The sequence below is a fragment of the Eschrichtius robustus genome, chromosome 12, assembly GCF_028021215.1.
Source record: "Eschrichtius robustus isolate mEscRob2 chromosome 12, mEscRob2.pri, whole genome shotgun sequence".
NCBI classification, from domain to species: Eukaryota; Metazoa; Chordata; class Mammalia; order Artiodactyla; family Eschrichtiidae; genus Eschrichtius; species Eschrichtius robustus.
Window position 1 is genome coordinate 26357644 of NC_090835.1, and position 18570 is coordinate 26376213.

The window sequence follows — 18570 nt, forward strand, 5'->3', positions numbered from 1 at the left end:
TGCTCACCTCACTGTGATTACAAGTCTTTGACTGATAAGATCTCAGGCATTTATAAGTGTGAAGTAGACATTCAATAGACAACTAATATTTGTAGAGTGCTGTACAGTTCATCAACCTTTCCCGCACACCACCAGGTCGGTTCTTGTCATTACCCTATGAAGCAGGATTATCTGCATTCCCATCTTACATTCTAAGCAATAATAGTAACGTTCATCGATCACTGATCACCGTAGTAGGTGATTTTGATGCTCTGTGCTGTTTTCTCTTGGCCAGTCTCTAACTTCAGCCGCAGTTGTGAGCGGTAGTTCCTGCTCACGTTGACAGTGACCTGCACCTTCTGTGGCTCCCCCCTTATCCTTCCTCAAGGCCACTGTCCCCAGGAATGGGGGAAATGGGGAAGGGGAGGGCGGTGATAGCACTCATGTCAGTTCCCCTCCTCCCACTGCCAGCACGCTGCCTAATAGCTGTTAGGACTCAAGGTCACAAGAGCCTGCTCAGTCTACAGGCAAGTGCAACCTGGAAACGTGGGAAAGTTATTAACCCTTTCGGCAACTCTCAACCAGTTGGGGGGACAGAGGTTGGTAGATAAATATTCCCACTCTTGTCCCTTGCTTGAAAATTGCCGGAGCCATTCTGAACACTAGTCAGAGATCCTGACGGAACTGAGCTCCTATTGTTCTTACCAGCAACAACTAATGCGCTCTTTTATTGGATGGATTTTCCTCCTTTCCTGTCTCACTCTCCCCCCTTGTCAGTCCTGCATCCTAGAATCACCTAGAACCCAGACTGAGAATGTGCCTGCTGTATGCCAGAGGCTGCTACGATGTCTTTACACGGCTTACCTCCTTCATCCTGATACCAACCCTATGAGGCAGAGCTTATCTTCATTGTAGAGACAGGGGAACTGAATGAATGAGTTTAGCATCTTGCAAAGGCATTTATTGACCTGCCCACAATCCCCAATGATCGAAGGTGGTCCCTAGGGTGTAAACTCCCCTGCGTTCCAGGGTGCACCTGCCTTCAGGTTATGGCTCCAGAGGAGCCCCTGGGCTTTGGAGAAGGCGCGGAGGAAGACAAAGGACAGGCAAGTAGATGGCAGCACAGGGATTCTATCCCAGGCGGTGGGATCTCAGAGCCCACTCTTTTTATTTGGATGCTTTACCTCCTCCGAGGAAACGAAGGCTCAGGAGGTGAAGTCACATCCTGAAATACAGCTACTGAGCAGAGAGGCTTCGAGGCCAAATGAGGTCTTCTGGAAACATAGACCCGAGGTCTCCTACCACACTGATTACTCTCCTTTTCAAAAGGCCAGATCTACTGTTCTTTTTCTTGAAACCAGAAGGAATAAAACCAGCTTAACGAAATCCCCGTTGGACTACAGCAGCATTTTACTGCAAATCTGCAGTGGACTCTGGAAGCATGCCTCTATCTGGACCAGGGCGGATAGTGCTTTCCATGACAGAGCCCCGATGTATTTTGGGACTGTTAAGGTTGGTAAAAAGAACTGCTGATTCTGAGGATTTCTCCACTTTGGAGAATTCATGACAGCGTAAGAATCAGAGGCCACTCTGTGCCCCTGGACAGTGCTGAAGAAAGCAGTCCAATCCAGCTGCTATCCCAGGAAATCAGAGGTGGATGTGGGGAGAACTCATGCCTGTTCTCCTTCTCCCACTCCCAGCCCACTGCCTAATGGGTGTTAGGTCAAGGCTATTTCCTATCCCCAGGATGTCCTCCACTCTATCCCGCACCCACCGAGATCTTGTCAAAATGCTGATCTCATCACGTCCCTCCTCTGCTTAAATCCTTCAGTGCTTTCCCTTAGCTTCTTTAGGATAAAGACAGAATTCCCGATTGTGGTGCCCAAGCGGGACTCCCCCCACCCCCATCAGCAGTGACACCTCTCTCAAAGCCCCCCTCACACATTACGCGCTACATATCCATCCTGTCTCCTGCCATCTGACAGCTTTGCAAGCCTGCTCTCTGCCTGGGATACTCTCCCTTCCACCTTGTCCTTGTGAAATTCTGTGCTGTCTTGAGGCAGATTCAAGCTCCTTGACTTTCCCCTAAGCAGCTCGAGTCCCTCTGATAAACATTCTCATGGAATCCTGTGTCTTTGTTGCACACAGTGTAACTGGGGTATGATTATTTTACTGTCTGTCTCCTCAATAGAATGTAAGCTTCCTGAGGTGGGGCATGTTTCTGCTTTCGCTATCGTATCCCCAGTGCCTGGCAGAGCAGTGGGTATACAGGAGGTCCTGGAGTGACGGAATCAACGAATGAACAGCCCTGGGCTCATAAAGCAAGGTCAGGGTGAGAGACTGGAAAGACTGTGCACTTGTCCTTCGTTCTCTCATTGTTCAAGCTCACCAGGTTCTATTGCTGTAATTCTCCATTATCCAGCCAGCACTGTATGCAATAACTTTATTAAGGTCAAAGAGATATCACAATACAGATTTATCCAACAGGATCCAGAAATGGCTTATACATATCATCTAAGACACACAGCTGTTTTGGGCTGAAATGTTTCCAACATCACAGATCACACAATGAGTTTATACATCGATAACGACTTTTATCTGGAAATACAGATGCTCAGCTTGCTCTCACTGTTGGGCCCTGGCATTTCAATTGAGTTAAAACAAAGAGGCGAAGATTAACATTTTCTTGATAATGAATACATTCTGGGGAATATTTAATGAGAGGATAGAGAGGAAGTCATTTTAAATTTATGGGTAACATTCAAATAAGACTTTGTAAGTTGAGCCGAGACTGGAGAATTTTTAATAATTGGATCTAGGACATATTAACTTTACAAATAAACAGGATTTAAAAGTTTAGCTGGTAGTGTAGGTTCCACAGACTACCCTTCATAAATCAACATGTTAGCACTATATCTTGACTATGGTGTCTGATACCTACATCTCCATTATTCTAAGGAAACAAAACTCCATCCACACTCATAGTTATTGGGCCCATTGTTCATGGTCCATAGAATAAAAGCCACAAAACACCACAGAAAGTTACAAGAATGTAAATATTTAGCTAACTAAATAAATATTGGGCAATTTCCATCTACAACACTGAATATCTACTAATCAGGGAAAAACAAAAACCCCAAACCTTAGTTACAATGCATTCAGAATTGGATAAAGCCAGAGAGACAAATTTGCAAGTATACAAAGTAGTGAATATATTTCTTTAAACGTCCATTTAACAAATTCGTGGTACAAACTGGAAAATTTTCATAAATACAGTTCAAATGTTCATTTTGTGAGAAAATGCTTATTCATGCACTAAATCATATGAGCACTGATTCATCAAATAAAAAAAAATACAGAGTAATTGTCTGAAACCAATACTTAGAGACTCACAATTCTACAGGGTCTGCAACTAAAAAATAATAATACATGCACGTTGTGATGCACCAAACAGTATTAGAGAAATCATTAAAATGTCTTTCACGTCAAAAACTGTAAGAAAACTCAATGCTGTTTAATTTACTTTATGCACATTACATACCAGAGACTTTAAGCTACAAAATACTTCTACTATCTCAACACGCATACAAAACGACCATAAAAGTATCTGTGTATATAACAAGGTGCTCTCCAATTAGCCATCTTAATGAATCATGTATCTCCTCATGTCATCTCATCTCTAAGTACCATTCATCACGACCCAGGCCTTTCTGCTTTAATGAGGACTACAGATCTCTTATTTACATTCAACACTCCCTGAATTAATAACTGATTGAAACTCTTAAATTCTCCTGCCACTGACATGGAAGGTGGTGAGGCTGTCTTTGGAAGAATGCCAACACTACCCTGTTAAATCTCATTGGTAAAAGAAGCAGGGCCACCGGGCTGTTGGCCAAACTCATCCGAGGATGGCCCCAAACTCGCCTGCTGGTTGTACCCACTGCTTGAGCCATAGCTGTCTTGGTTGTATCCGCCTTGGTTATAGCTACTGGAGTGTCTCTCCACTGGGTCTGAAAGATATCTCTGGCTCGAGGAATGCCAGCCGGTCTCCTTGAAAACAAACCAGATGTTTCCAGCCCAGAGGATAAAGTTCAAGAATCCAAAGACCTGAAGGAGGATCAAAGCAAGTGAGTTGATAGACTGGACAGAAACCCCAGAAAAATCTCAGTTTCAGAAAACTCCTTCACAACACAAAACGTCACTTTTCACCTCAATGTGGGGGCCTCTTCCAGTTTCACATTTGGAGTCACTGTTTCATTTAGAATATCTGACTTTTCATGAAGGCTTGCTACAATACATGTTAGGCACTGCATAAAAGGCTTTATGTATATCCATTCATTTAGGCAAAGAAGGTGCTATTATTACACCCATATTAAAGATGTGAAAACTGAGGTTCAGCAAAGATAAGGACCTTATTCAAGGTCACATGGCGTGGTTAGTAGTAGACCTGGGACAAGCCCTGTTTCATCTAACTCCAAAGACAGAGCGCCTACCTAATCCATCACTACCTCCCCAGATGAGGTAATCCTCATGGTGTGTAAGATATCTTCAGGGGACACAGGGTTGAGTATTTTCACTTTAATGATGGTGCATTAATTTATAAGGTTACCTTCACTTTAATGCTAGAGTTACTACTTTTCCATTTACTGAAATGATATAAATAAAATGAGTCAACCTAAAAAGTATGGAGTAAGCAATGGTACAGGTGGAATGCAGACAAGCACACGCATGGTAGTGTACACAGAGGTTGTGCTTCTTTGAATAATTGTACTTTCTGTGCCTCTCACAGTCAGAAGTGAACGTCCAAACCACACTCTGAATGAAGTTCAGGTTGCAGAGAGGTATGAAATGTTTTCTCAAGAACTGAATGTGAGACTTTCCTATGGAAACTCCTCTCACTCTCCAGAAGGGTGTCCTCGGTGAGCCAGAGAACCGGGTGTCACTTCCCTGGGGCCTGAGTGTTTGACGGAAGCAGAACTGTTTGCTTCTGTAAGAGGCCCAAACAGAACAGTTGTTCTGCAGCCTCTTCCAAGGTGGACTGATTGACTGGGAATTAAGCAAGGCAGTCAGTTTTAACAGCCCCCTTTTGGAGACAGACAACGATAGTGTGGCACAAAGCTGTGATGACATTAAAGTATATTTAATAGCCACTCCAGCACGATGCTGACCAAACAAAATGGACTTGGGCAGAGGCCATAGCTCTGGAGTAGGCTTCTAGAAGTCCCCTGCAGTGTCAAAATAATTTATCCCTTATTTGTTGGATGGTGGGATGCTTCAGAGTGCCCTGGGGGTGGGAGTAGCAGGCTAGGTAGTCAAGATGAGGGACTTCGGGGGCTTGGAACACGGGCTCCAAGCTTCAGAATTTTAGCAGCAAGTGGATCAGGGCACACTACCTGAATCTCAGCCTTGGAGCCATCCCCTCTGGCTTTGGAATTCGAGCGGCCTGGGCTCTGCAAATTTTTGCTTTATGATTCTGGACACGGCAGTTAGCCTCTGAACATCAGCATTTTAAAAATTCTATGAAATGAAGACAGTTATTCCTTCCTTGGGGGATAGTTGTGAGGATTAAAGCGGATGTGTGTGAAGCAGCTAGACAGTGCTGGACACGTTAGTAAATGCTTACTGATTGCTAAGCTGTGCTGTGAATCACTTTCTAAAATATTTCCATGAACTGTATTCAGTTGACTCTTTTGCTGAGGCATAAACTGAAGCAGGGCTTTGAGGCCATATTCTTGAGGTGTCAAGAGCCAAAACTGAGCATCTAGGCTCCTAACCAATCTCACTGAAGACTGCTTTATCCAGACCTCCCTCCCTCCCTTCCTTCTTCTCTCTCCCCATCCCATCCTTTTTTCTTCCTGTAACCTTAACTGAGATTTATTTAACATAATTTTGTGCCATGCTCTAGGCTCCTTGCTGAGGGAGATACAAAACACAAATAAGGTACTTATAGTATAATAGTTGCATGATCAAAATGAATTAGGTAATCACTGATACAACTCTAATTTACATATAGGACCTTTTAACCATGTGTACAATAGCTAGGATATTTTCCATCAAAGGGGAGAGCTTGATTAAATTACACCTCTGTAAGTATAGGTTGATATATGAGCAGAAAAAATGATCTTGGAATCTTTTCAGATATGAAGGGATGGCTCTACCCAGGACTATAATTTTACCTGTTTTCTATTCCTTGGTCCCTCCCTTTCCCCTGATGCTACTTCGTTTCTAAAAAAGGGATGTTCGAGAAGAGCCTAGAAATTAGGGAAATGCAACTTAAAAGTAAGTACATAAACAAGGCATTGCCATGGGCCTATTTAAGGAGCGGTGATGTCTTTATTGTCATCACAGAGGTATCACAGATCTCTTGCCTGGCACATTTTAGGGGCACATGAGCCCTCGAATTTGTTCTTGCCATTTTGTTGCAGCTGAAGTCAGAGTAGGGATTTTGAGTCTAGCCTAGATGTGGGACAACAGAAAGAGAGACTGGAAAACACAGTACATAACATGAGAAAGAATGAAGAGAAGACATCTAGATTATCTGAGGACATGTACCAGCATTGCTTCCGTGAAGCTGGAGGAACAGAAGTAGAAATTATGGATGGTTCATCCGTTCCTGTTACTTGTGACCCAACCATTATACCCCATATAGACATTGGTACCAGCAGTGGGATACAAAGAATGGATTTTAGGGATACGAAGACTGTTTTGCTTTAGCCAATTTAAATGGAGTTTTCTGCCACTAGGAACTGGAGCACACAAACATAGATCCAGAACGATAACAGCACCAGACCTGCCCTGCCACACACGACGTGATTTGCTTTCCATCCATTCTTCTTTTGATTTTTAAGACATACGTCACATTGTTTCTCATTCCAAATTTGCATCTCCTAGTCTAAACTTATTAGAGACATCAGAAGCAGAATTAAATGGACTGTGCAGGATGTCATAATTTACTAGAAGAACTAACAAACACACTGAATGATTTTATCTTTGTTCTCTTAGAGTCTGAGATCAGGGTTATAATAACTTTTATTAAGCACTGCCTGTAAACAAACTACAGAAGTAGTAAGAATGTATTTTAATGTACACCTCAAAGTATTCATCCATAGCTGTGGCCAGAAGTAAATAAAAATTACTGTGAGACCCTAATATATAGTTTATTTCAATGTTTACTATCTTATTACTAAGGCAAGATTCACAGTCAAATCACCAGCAGCTGATTAGCCACACTTTTTCCCTTCTTAAATGCCTTCTCAGATTAAATTCCAGAAAGCTGTAGAAACATAAGTTAACCTTGAAGCAAAGATAATTAATTTTTAAGGTTGGCTAAAGAATGTCGATCCTTTATCAAACACGGAGCCCTCTATTATTTGGTAACTACTGCTTTTTGCTGCTACTATAGCTTCTGTTTCTCAGATACAGTTTCTTTCTTTGGAATAACACAAGTTCTTACACTCATAAAATAAGAATCCAATTTAGTGGCCCTGTTATCTGTCAGGTGTTCTGTCTCCCTGTAAGAGCCATACACTTGAGGATAATATTTGACTGTTCAACTAATACAGTTCGGCTTTTCCAAAGTTATCAAGCAACTAAACCAGAAGCATGGAGAAGATTAAAAAAAATTACCATAACTATTACAGGTATTTTTTATACTTTGCATTTCTATCTGTACCCTACTGGGTCTGCGTATTTTTCTCTAGACAATCAACTGGGTGTATTCTAACTATGTGTGGCTTGAACAGTGTTTTCTTCCCAGGAAACCTCTATGCCATCAAATATTCCTTTTAACTTCCGGCAGACTTCAGACTTAAAGTTCAGATTTTATATCTGCTTCTGGCTTAGAATTCTGACTTGACTGTCATCCAAGCAACAGCTGCCAGTACCTGCTGGGCTCTTATTAAGAACTCTCTAATTGGCAGCATTAAAGTCTATGGGTAGAAAACTGGAAGGCCAAAGGATCATCTAGCCTGTGGAGTGAACTATCACCTTTTAGACTGGACTCATTTCAGAGGCAAAAATTCCCCAGAAGACTCCTGAGATGTTTTTCTGATTCCTGTGACTGGCAAACAAAGATCTGGGAGGTAAAGCATAGAGGGAAACGTACCACAGAAGTGTTTAGGCTGGACATCACAGGGCTATGGACAGCCATGCATTTGTTGGACGGCTGTTTGCAAGCTGACATCAGTAACAATACTTCTTTGGGATCCGTAGCAACCTTGACATCAGACAGCCCTTTTGCCCAAGCTGATGAACCCACCAACCACAAGAAAGAAAAGACTACAGTGACGATGAAGTCCTACAGAGACAAACAGAAAGATAAAACAGGAAGAGAAAAGTGAGTTCTAGAAACAAATTGATTCGTTTATACAACTCTTCGGTTTGCCTTTTGAAAAATTCCAAGACCCCATAGCATTGGAACCATGTTGAGAAACGAATAAAAGAAAGTTTTGTGATACTGTATTTATATTTCTAGAAAATAGACTTATTAAAATCACAATAGTAATAACTTTTACTGAGCACTTATTATGTGAAGTATTATTCCAAGTTTACATGTATTAATTCATTTGATCCTAACAACAGCACTATGAAATAGATGCGAATCCTATCCCCATTTTACAGTTGAGGAAACTGAGGCACGAAGAGGTTAAAAAAGATTCTCAGAGTCATGAGTTAGTAAGTGGTGGGGGGTGGGGGGGGGGTGGACAGGATTCTAAGCCTGGCCATCTGCTTCCAGGACCAGTGAGCTTGACTATTCTATACTGCTTTTCATGTCTGCTTTAAGGAACATTCATGTTTTTATTTAAAACAAGACATTAAGAAAGTTAAAAAGATTGAGGTCCTGCTTAAGTTAAATATGACACAATAGAATCATTTTCCATAAACAAACTTTATGGCTGAAGTTAGGACCTATGTCCTTGGAGTAAATATGTTATTTTGGGGAGCTAATGCAACCCTTTTCCCCCCTAGTACCATTTTATACAGAGGGATGGTATATTGTACTAAGGTATCTCATATGAGTTAAAAGCTCAGTCTGTCATCTATAGGCCTGGGGATGAATCCTGACTTTTCTGCTTAAGAGCTCTGTGTCCTTACGCACTTTGCTAAACTATTAATACTTGAAGCCTCAATTTAACCCTCTGTCAATTGGGATAATAACAGTATCTGTCTCACTGGATGGTGGTGAGGAGTGAAAATGTGTATGTTTGCCTCTTTTCCCCAGTAAGATGTCAGCTCCACGAGGGCAGGGCCTGTCTCTTTTGCTTATTGTTGGGTATTGGCAGAAGAGGTGCCAGCAACATTTGTTGAGAAAATAAATGAAAAAAAGAATAAATGAGTATACAAAATGGTCCCAATTGGGTTCTATAAATTTCTGTATAGGAGTTTACCAGGTGGTAATGGTAGGATTAAAGATGACTTTTGTTTTATATAAACTTGTATATTTTAAAACATTTTATAATTAGACCAAATAAAAACAGCATGGCAATGTGATCAAGGCACTGATTGATTATATCAATGGCTCGCCCAGACAGAACTTCAGGTGGCCCTATTTGTCCTTACAGCAGCACCAGGATTTATAATTAGACCAAATAATAAATGTCATTAGAATTGAGAGTTTTAGCATCAAAGGTTTCAGAAAGCAGCCTCAAGCCAAGTTCCCTATACCTGAGCAAAGTGTGACAATCTGGCAACTATGTCAAAATTCTAGCTAGAGTATAAATTAGCTTCAACTTTTTTTGGGTCTTTTGCTAAGCCTAAGTTTGAAGCTACATTCAGGGAGAGATATGGGAGCAAAGCCCTGACCCCACTTTCCTCCCATTCTTTAATCTACCAAACCAGGTTCATTTTGCCCAATGCTCAGCAAGCCAAAACCCCGACAGGCCTAGGACTGCAGCAAAGAAAAGATTTTTTTCCGCAATAGAGCCAAGCGCAGGGACGGGAGAACAAATCCCACACGCACCACCCCGCCCCCCCAGAAAGCAAGGGGCTGCTGGGTGGTGGGGTATTTATGGGATGAGGAACAAAGCAGCAGGGCGGGCAGAGGCGTGCGGGGCGTGGGGAAAGGTGATTGGAAAAAGGTGCAGGAATCCTCATTCTGCGCAGGCGTAACGAGGCTACAGGCCTCTACACGTGGCGTTTTCGACCCTCTGACGTCAAAAGATCACCTAGAGGACACTGGCGCATGCCCAGTTGAAGGGTTGTTGGTCCCATCCTCTCTTGGCCAGCCCATCTGGAACTAGACACAGCTGACTCCAAGTTCCTTCTGCCTGGAGGACAGGCAAGTCTTAAAACAACTTTGATTAAGGAAGGCAGGTGAAATGGATTTAACCCACGGTTTCCCTCCAACTGGCCAAACCCAATTGGAACCCCATGTGATCCATGCAAGTCACCTCTTGGACATAGAACGTGGTGGACAGGGCAGAGCGTCCATCAAAAGCTGTCCCAAACTAGTGGCTGTCTTAGGAAACAGCTGCTGTCACATTAAATGTGCTGTCACATTTAGAGTGCTTCCTATATGCCAGGCACTCTGTTAACCACTTACAGACATTATTCGCCTTACAGCGAGGTACTGAGGTTAGCCCTGCTTTTCTTAGGAGGAAACTGAAACACAGACAGGTCAAATACTTTCCTTGTAACTAGTGCCTGGCTTGACAACTGTGCCGTATCATGAGCTCACCCTCACCCTCAGTGTAGCTGGATTCACTTTGCTAAGTCAGCTTTCAGGAATACCAGAATGAAGCTGTGAATCAGGAAACACAGAAATCAAACAGCAAGATAGAAGCTCAGCTCACAGAAGAGCTTTGGACTTTTTGAAGAGAGTATCGCTAAGCAGTGGCTAGATGGGATAACTTTCTGGGTCCACTCACAGATTTATTTCATTATTTCATTTGGAACACTAATAAAAGTGACATACGACTTCTAGAGAATGTCTAGTTTTTAACACACCATGGCAGAAGATCATTTGATCTTCACAATAACTGCATGAAGGCGAAGACAATTATACCCATTTTACAGATTCAGGGAAGTTAAATATGTGTCTGAGTTGTCATAAGTAACAGAGATTTGAATTCAGGACATTGGGCTCCATGTTTAATGAGTGGTTTTCCATTACGCCCAGGTGTTCTGAAATTTGGGCTACCTAATTGTGGAGACACAGACATAGCAATAAATAACACTGAGCTACACAGGAAGAAATGCTTTCTCCTTCACAATTCTCTTGTAATCTGAGTAGTAAAGGAGAAAGTCTCAGCTGTATGTTAATATGTCTCTAACACCTATTTAACAAATATTGAATACCTACCTATCAAAGAAAATTGGCCCCAGGCTCAGAGCCTTCAGGCAAACAATGGTACCTGGCCGGAATACAGTACTCTTTATTTTCCAATGATTCATTTCTATGTTTATCTTCTAATTATGTCAAATAATACTGGATTTCTGTATCCAGGAGTGGTACAGGAGTTTCTTAAAAAATAAATTTTATTGAAGTTACCAAATAACTTAATTTAAAGAACAACAGTAAATAATTTCTGGCCCACGTGACAGAAGCAGGGCAGAGAATGTCTGAGGTTTGGAAAGATCTGCATGGCCACATCCTGGGCTGGGAACACTGAGACTCTAACCCAGTACTATCTCATAGGCACAGAATGGGAGCCAGAGATGCGAGTCACATATGTAACTTTCAGTTTTATAGTAAACACGTTAAAAAAAAAAGCAAAGAGAGATTGGTGCAATTAATCATATTAATACATTATATGTATTTATATAACACAGCTCAATATATAAAAATATTATCATTTCATAGATTATAAATTATAAATAAGACATTTTACTTTTTTTGGTATTAAGTCTTTAAAACCTGGTGTAATTTATACCTACAGCACATCTTAATTTGGTATTAGCTCCATTTCAAGTGTTCAGCAGTCACATGTGCTACGGGACAGCATAACTCCAATCCACAATTAACAAGTGGAAGCACTTGTTGAGGGTCCACTGAAAGTGATGCCCTTTGTCTTGTTTTGGGTCACTGATGTCACAATTTTTCTTGGTACTTGAGTCTGAGATGGCCCTGGTAGCCATCTTTCAGCTTAGCTTTTACAAGGCCAGCACTCCTCTTGCATCTGTCCTGGCCTATAGGATTTCTTACGTAGGTTGATAGGATGGCACAATCCATTGCCCCAGTGGTCTGGTGGAGGACTGAAGGCAGATCAATGACCAAAGGGAGGCGTGGGTTTTTGGTACTGGCAGCCAAGGGAAGAGATGGGCCCACAGAAACAGCTCCACTAAGTGGGAGCTACATTTCAGCCTAGATGTAGGGGGAAAGTCTGACTTGACCCCTCTATTCTCAACACATGTGCCAGGATGGTGACTGGTGAAATGGGATGAAATATGGAGTCCCATTTTACAGATGGGATAAATTACTTAAACCCAGCTTGAAAGATGCAGAACCAGGATTCGGACCCAGGGAGTTCGGCTCCAGAATCTGTGTTTTTCTTCTAAAATATTTATTGGAGGACAGTTGATTTACAATGCTGTGTTAGTTTCAGGTGTACAGCAAAGTGAATCAGTTACACATGTACATATATCAGAATCTGTGTTCTTAATCTATTATAAAAGCACTCTGTTGCTTTTAGAGGCCCATGATTTTATTGACTCATAATAAAAATTAAGTTGCAATATTCATAGTTACGGCTATCATTTACAGAGCAGTTACTACGTACCAGACACTGTGTATTTCATGTATCACTCATTTAAGTCTCATAATAACACTTTGAAGCGGCTATTATTGACCCCACTTTACAGATGAGAAAATCAATGTTCAGAAAGATCAAGTGAGTCGCTGGAGGTCTGAGAGTCACTAAGTTGCTGAGCTTTGTTTGCGACCAAGGTTTGCAGGGCTTCAAAGTCTGTGTCTCTCATCGGAAGGTGAACCTCATTATATTCCAAACCAGCTTTGACGGGGGGCGCATGGTGTGTCAGGCCTGAGGTTGATGTGCTTTACACGTTTAGCCTCAGTTCAGCCTAACCACAGCCCTATGGATTAGCGTTAGTTTTTCTATTTTACAGATGAAGGAGGAGGGCTTAGAGAAGGTAAGTGATTAGAGGAACTGGGTACCAAACTCAGATCTGACTCCAAATCCCATTGATTCGTTCATTGGTCCATCATTTTACTTGTCCCTTTTCCCAATCATATGTTCAGTATTGATTATTTTCCCACTCTGGGCTGGGTACTGTTCTAGAAATGGAGGAGGGGCTGGCAAACACTGGCCAAAGAACTGTTCTCGGCCCTCAGGTGGTTTACATCTCTGCCCTTTCTGCACTGTCTGGGTTGTTTTATGTTATTACTGCGAGATACACTATCAGCTAATCAGGATCTTGCAGAAAGAAAGCTGCAGTGGATGGGGTTGTTCTGTTACAGGGGCTGAGTAATAATCAGTCATCTGGTTCCACATGTGAAGAATCTGGCTGACAATGGAGAATCAATGTAGGATTTCATTTCTTTTTCTCTTAAGTTAAATTTGATTATGATCGACACACTGCACTTTTTCAGTCTGTTCCCAGAGAACTTTATCAATTGATTTGTGGTTGTTCAGCTGTGGAACTGAGGCCTTCTGTTTCTTCTTGTTTTAAACTTTCCTTATGAAAAGAAAAAAATTTTTTATGCATCTCTCCCTGTAGCTCAGTGAGAGACAACTGATTTCATAATCTGGGTGCAAGAAGGAGGTGTTCTTGGCTGTTTGGCGATCTTGGAGTAGATGCAAGCTCTTCCGTAGCTTGCTGCAATGCTGTTGTAAATCACAGGTTAAAAACATTCCTTACAACCTGCTCTGAATTCCAATCGATCCAGCCTAAACCTTTCATTACAAATAGCACAAACATTTCCAAACAAGTCCATAATAATATAAGAAAATTAGTAACTGCTCAAAATAAATTAATAGTAATAATATTACTAGTAGTAGCTGCTATTGATTCAGTGTTTACTATAAGCCAGGCACCGTGCTAAGAACTTTACATACATTATTCTACTTTCTTCACCAAGAATTTGTGAGGTAGGTCTTATATATAGGTTTTTAGGAAAGAATCACCTAGTAGTTCACTCTACAGTCTTTGGAATCTGGTAGCCCTGGGTTCAAATCTCAACTCTTTCTAAGTAGCTCTGGGACCCTTTAAGCCTCAGTTTTCCCATCTGTAAAAAGGGGCAATAATAACATATATTTTCATAGGGTTTTTGCTAAGGATAAATGAGTTAATTCAATAAAATGCTTTGCTCAGTGCCTGACACATAGTAAGCCCTCAATGAATTTACACACACAAACACATATATAGGCAAATTCTATACATAATAATTAAATATATAACAGTATAGAAAAGTGTATTAGTATTATTCAGTGGGTTTTGATGGTCAAATTAGGTGGTTCATTCATTTATTCAACAAATCTCTAGTAAGAACCGATTAGATGCCAGGTCTTAGGAATACAGTAGTTCATAAAAACAGACATGGCCCCAGTATTCATCCTGTTGGAGGAGAGAAACCTGACTCGCATAACCACAGAAGAATGTGTAATTGCAAATGGTGATAATGGCTTTGCAGGAAAGGGACTTCGTGTTTTTAAAACAAACAAAAAATGCGTGTGGGTCACTGGCCAGTCTAGAGGGATGGGGAAAGCTGCACAGATCTGGTTGTATCCAGAATTCTTTTAGGTTTGTTCCTTGGGTGGCTCTCAAAGCAGACTCATGTTGAATAATAAACACACTGCAAAATGACTTATCTGGAAGGCCTATGAATTGGCGTGTAGAGGGAGCTTTGGGCTTCTCTTTACTACCTGCTTAATCCATGCCCAAGAAGGATGCATGCTGACATTGGTCAGGACCAAGAGGGAAGTTTGAGTGGGAGGCGAGGAAGCTTGTTTATTGGGAATTTTGGTGGCCCACATGTCTGCTGAGGCTATCAGCTTTCTGCACTTGCTTACCTGTAATTCTCTCCCTCTAAGAAAGCCAAGCAATAAACAGAGTGAGACCCAGGGGTAAAAAGATCTAGGATGGATCTGCTTATATATCTAAATGTTGGCAGAAGAGTATTCCTGCCTTTCCAGACCCTTGTACTCTACAAGTTTGTAAGCCTAGGGAAACAACCAGGGATTATTCCTGCCTTTCCGGACCCTTGTACTCTACAAGTTTGTAAGCCTAGGGAAACAACCAGGGGTGCTACTGTTTCCAGGTGAGTCGCTAGCTTACGTAGAAAATGACACTCTTTCCAAATAGTTGCATACTGGTTTTGACACATCTACCAGTAAGTACAGAAACAAGTAAGATGCCCAAGTCTTAGACCAGAGGTGAGGCAACTGCTGAAACCAGTTTAGATGTCTTAAAAATAATTGGGAAAAATCATATTTGTAGAGTTAGTCAAGGATAAGTCTGGAAATTTAGAGATGCTTATTGAGCATCTTATCAACCTTTTTTATTTTTATGTATTATTTAGCATTTCTAAAATATTTTTGGGCCTGCCATCGAAGCAACTAGATGAAAATACTAAGGTTTAAACAATTAACCAGCTTTGTCTACTTAACATGAAACATCTGGGCATAGTAAACATATCTGGAAAACACCAGATGTCAGGCAGCATACAGATGAAACATCTGGAGGAAATGCAGTATATAGGAGACACGGTGGGAGGCTTGAAGTCAAAAGCAGCCCGATTTGAACTTCATCACTCACATGTACCTTGGACTACAATGTTCCTTCAATGTGTGAACAGATAGATAGATAGGTAGACAGATAGATATGACTTGGGAGTCATATATATGTGATAGCACATGCACACTTTTAAAAAAACAGATGACACACAACTACTTTTTTTCCTCCATACAATGGCAAACAGCAGAGACATGGATAGTTAAAATACGAGGCAATCCAAAGTAATTTCTTAAACTGTCTAAAAATTTAAGTTGCCCCACCACCAACCTACATTTAAGAATGGATACGTTTTATAGGAAATCATTTCAAGTAAGCTACACTGAGAAACTGTGACTCAGAAAATGCTAGCAGACCTTTAAGGGGCCACCTTCCGAAACAAGTCAGCTCCTTTTTGAACCCTGCTCTGTGCTCTCTTGCTATCGCCTTCCCTGAAACTGGAAAAAAAAATGCTTCTCTGGAATTACATAATATTAGAGTGAGAAGGAACTGCTGAGGAGATAAATCCGGGCTGTCAAATACTGCTTTGAAAACATAATCCTATTATTAACTTACTATTCTACACTACTGATATCTCCAGATAGGACATGGAAGAATTGATATGCATGGCTGGAAATAATACACAGACTTAGAAATTCTCTGGGCTTCAGTGTTGACATCTGTAACATGGAATAGGAGTGCCTACCTTACAGGATTGGTGTGAGGATTAAAATTAAATACAAATGTTAATCATGGAGACTGGAGTGTTTTCATTGTTGCATTTATGAAGGTGGTAAAGATGATGTAAGCTTCAAGAGACATGGCCTGATTATGTCATGGTCAGTGATATTTGACAATGAATTCAGCTGTAATGACTTGCTTTTCCCCCCTTCCCCACTCTGTATTCTGACGTTCTTTCAAAAATAGATTCACTCTGCTGAGGTTAAATTCATATGGCCAAAACTTTGTATTTTCTTAATACAGTCTAAAGTTCGAGTCAGTGGTTCTCTGCGGATAGAGCTTCAAACCTATTTGGCAACGACCAGGAGTGTGCCTGTGCGTGTGTGTGTGTGTGTGTGTGTGTGAATATATCATCCGGTTACAATACATGATAGAAAAGAACAGGGATAATTGTGTTAAGACATGAAAGGCCATTTGAAGAAGTTCTGCCTGGGATACACTGGTCACTGCTACATTCTCAGAAGGCACACAGTATGTGCTATTTAAATTCTGTTCATATGTTGACCTCATTCACTGGAATGTGAGTTCCTTGGGGATGGAACAGTCTTAGCCACCTGTGTCCCTGTGCCTAGCCAAACGTCTGGCGTGACTTCTCATCTATACCCACTGAACGCAAGAAGAAAGGGAAGAGACTTCACATTTGGCAGTCACCCAGAGTGGAAATCATTTGGATTTCAAAAATCTCACGTTTTGTAAATTATTTCAAAGATATAAGAAACTCCTAACACTGGCTGCCTATAAAAAATTACATGACTGGAAGAAAGGGATGGAAGAAGGGTTTGGGGGGGTTGTTTTTATTATTTTTCTTTATAGCTATCCCCCCGTACACCCTTTCAAATAACTGGATTTGAAAACTTTAGTATAATTTTAGAATAGGCATACTTTACTGGATTTGACCTTCGGCAATTGTGAGAAACTTTCTGTTTAGGGGAATGATTATGATTATATTTCACACTTCCCTCCCACCGACTTTTTTTTTTTTTTTTTTTTTTTTTCAAGTGAGCAAGCGGTGTTAGCACAGTTAGGTTCATGAAAAGAGCTGCTATTTTTCAAGCATTCCTTCTGCCTTCCTAGAATTGAAGACCCATTATTCTGTCATATATCAACCCATCTGTCAGCCTGCAACAGATGGTTAAAATGAAGAACTTCCAAAATACCAACGAGGAAATTATCCTGCACTTCACCATCCACAGCTTAAATTCAGCCTGACTTAAGAAAATTCCTTCGCCACTTCCCCGCTCATCATACAAAGTGAAAACGAGGGAAAATACTACATTTGAATTACAAATTAGAAGCCACTTCCCGAGAGGATGGTTATTGGATTCATCGATGTTGGCTTCACTCTGCCAGTTGGGGAGAAGACAGACCTGGGTTCAAGTCTCAGTTATGCTGGTTCTCCGCTGCGTAGCCTTTGGCAGTTTATTTGACCTTGTGGGTCCTTATTTCCTTAACTGAAATAGTAGACAGTTAATGGCCTGTCTTAGAGAGTTACTGCGGGAATGAAAAAGAATGGCTAATCTGTGGGACAATATCTTGCACAACTAGGTACCCAATAAATGATAGGTATTATTATTTTCATCATCAGTTCTTCCTTCTGTTCTTAGCCTATTTCTCATAAGTCTATTCCAGATGGAAGATTCTGTGTCTCTGGCAGGCAAGATTTGAGCAGGTGCCTAAGGACAGAAGGAAGGCAAACATGAAAAAGTGGCAAGGTGTGGATGAATCTGAGTGTGTGTCTGTGTGTCTGTCTGCAATGTGTGCTGCGTGCATAGTGTAACTCATGGAAACACGGTGTTGTTGTTTGGTGTGTGTTTGAGGAGAATGAACAGGGAGATGCGTGGAATTGAAATGTCATTGCCTTCTGCAGGAATCCGTATTTTGTAAGCCTGAAGGGACCAGGGACTTCTGCCCAAACACTCCCCCAAAGAGTCATCATATGTTTTCTTGGTTTTCGTTTTCAGTCTGGATGAAATAAATATTTGTGATTTATACCCTGTCGAGGCATAAATATTAATGGAATCATAACTTATGTTTCTTGCTTTATTTAGCTGATTCCACTTATTTTTGTCAGTTCTATCATATTCCCAACATATAACTGTTAGAATGTAACACTCACAGTTTTTTTGCAGTGGGAGTTTTGGGGAGGATAGCTTCCTTTTCCCCAGTGCTATTCTTTTCTAAGTG

At 41.2% G+C, this 18570-nt stretch overlaps 1 protein-coding gene across 2 annotated transcripts in view; it reads right to left on the bottom strand.

Moving 5' to 3' along the window:
- Positions 1 to 2465: 2465 nt before the first annotated feature.
- Positions 2466 to 18570, bottom strand: part of SYNPR (synaptoporin) — a 296686-nt gene continuing 280581 nt past the window's right edge. For both annotated transcript variants that reach the window (XM_068557841.1, XM_068557842.1), the window contains exons 5-6: positions 8084 to 8275; positions 2466 to 4086 (exon numbers count right to left, since the gene is read on the bottom strand). In XM_068557841.1, the coding sequence (XP_068413942.1) occupies positions 3829 to 4086; positions 8084 to 8275 (450 nt within the window). In that variant the 3' untranslated portion in view covers positions 2466 to 3828. The remainder of the gene's footprint in view (positions 4087 to 8083; positions 8276 to 18570) is intronic.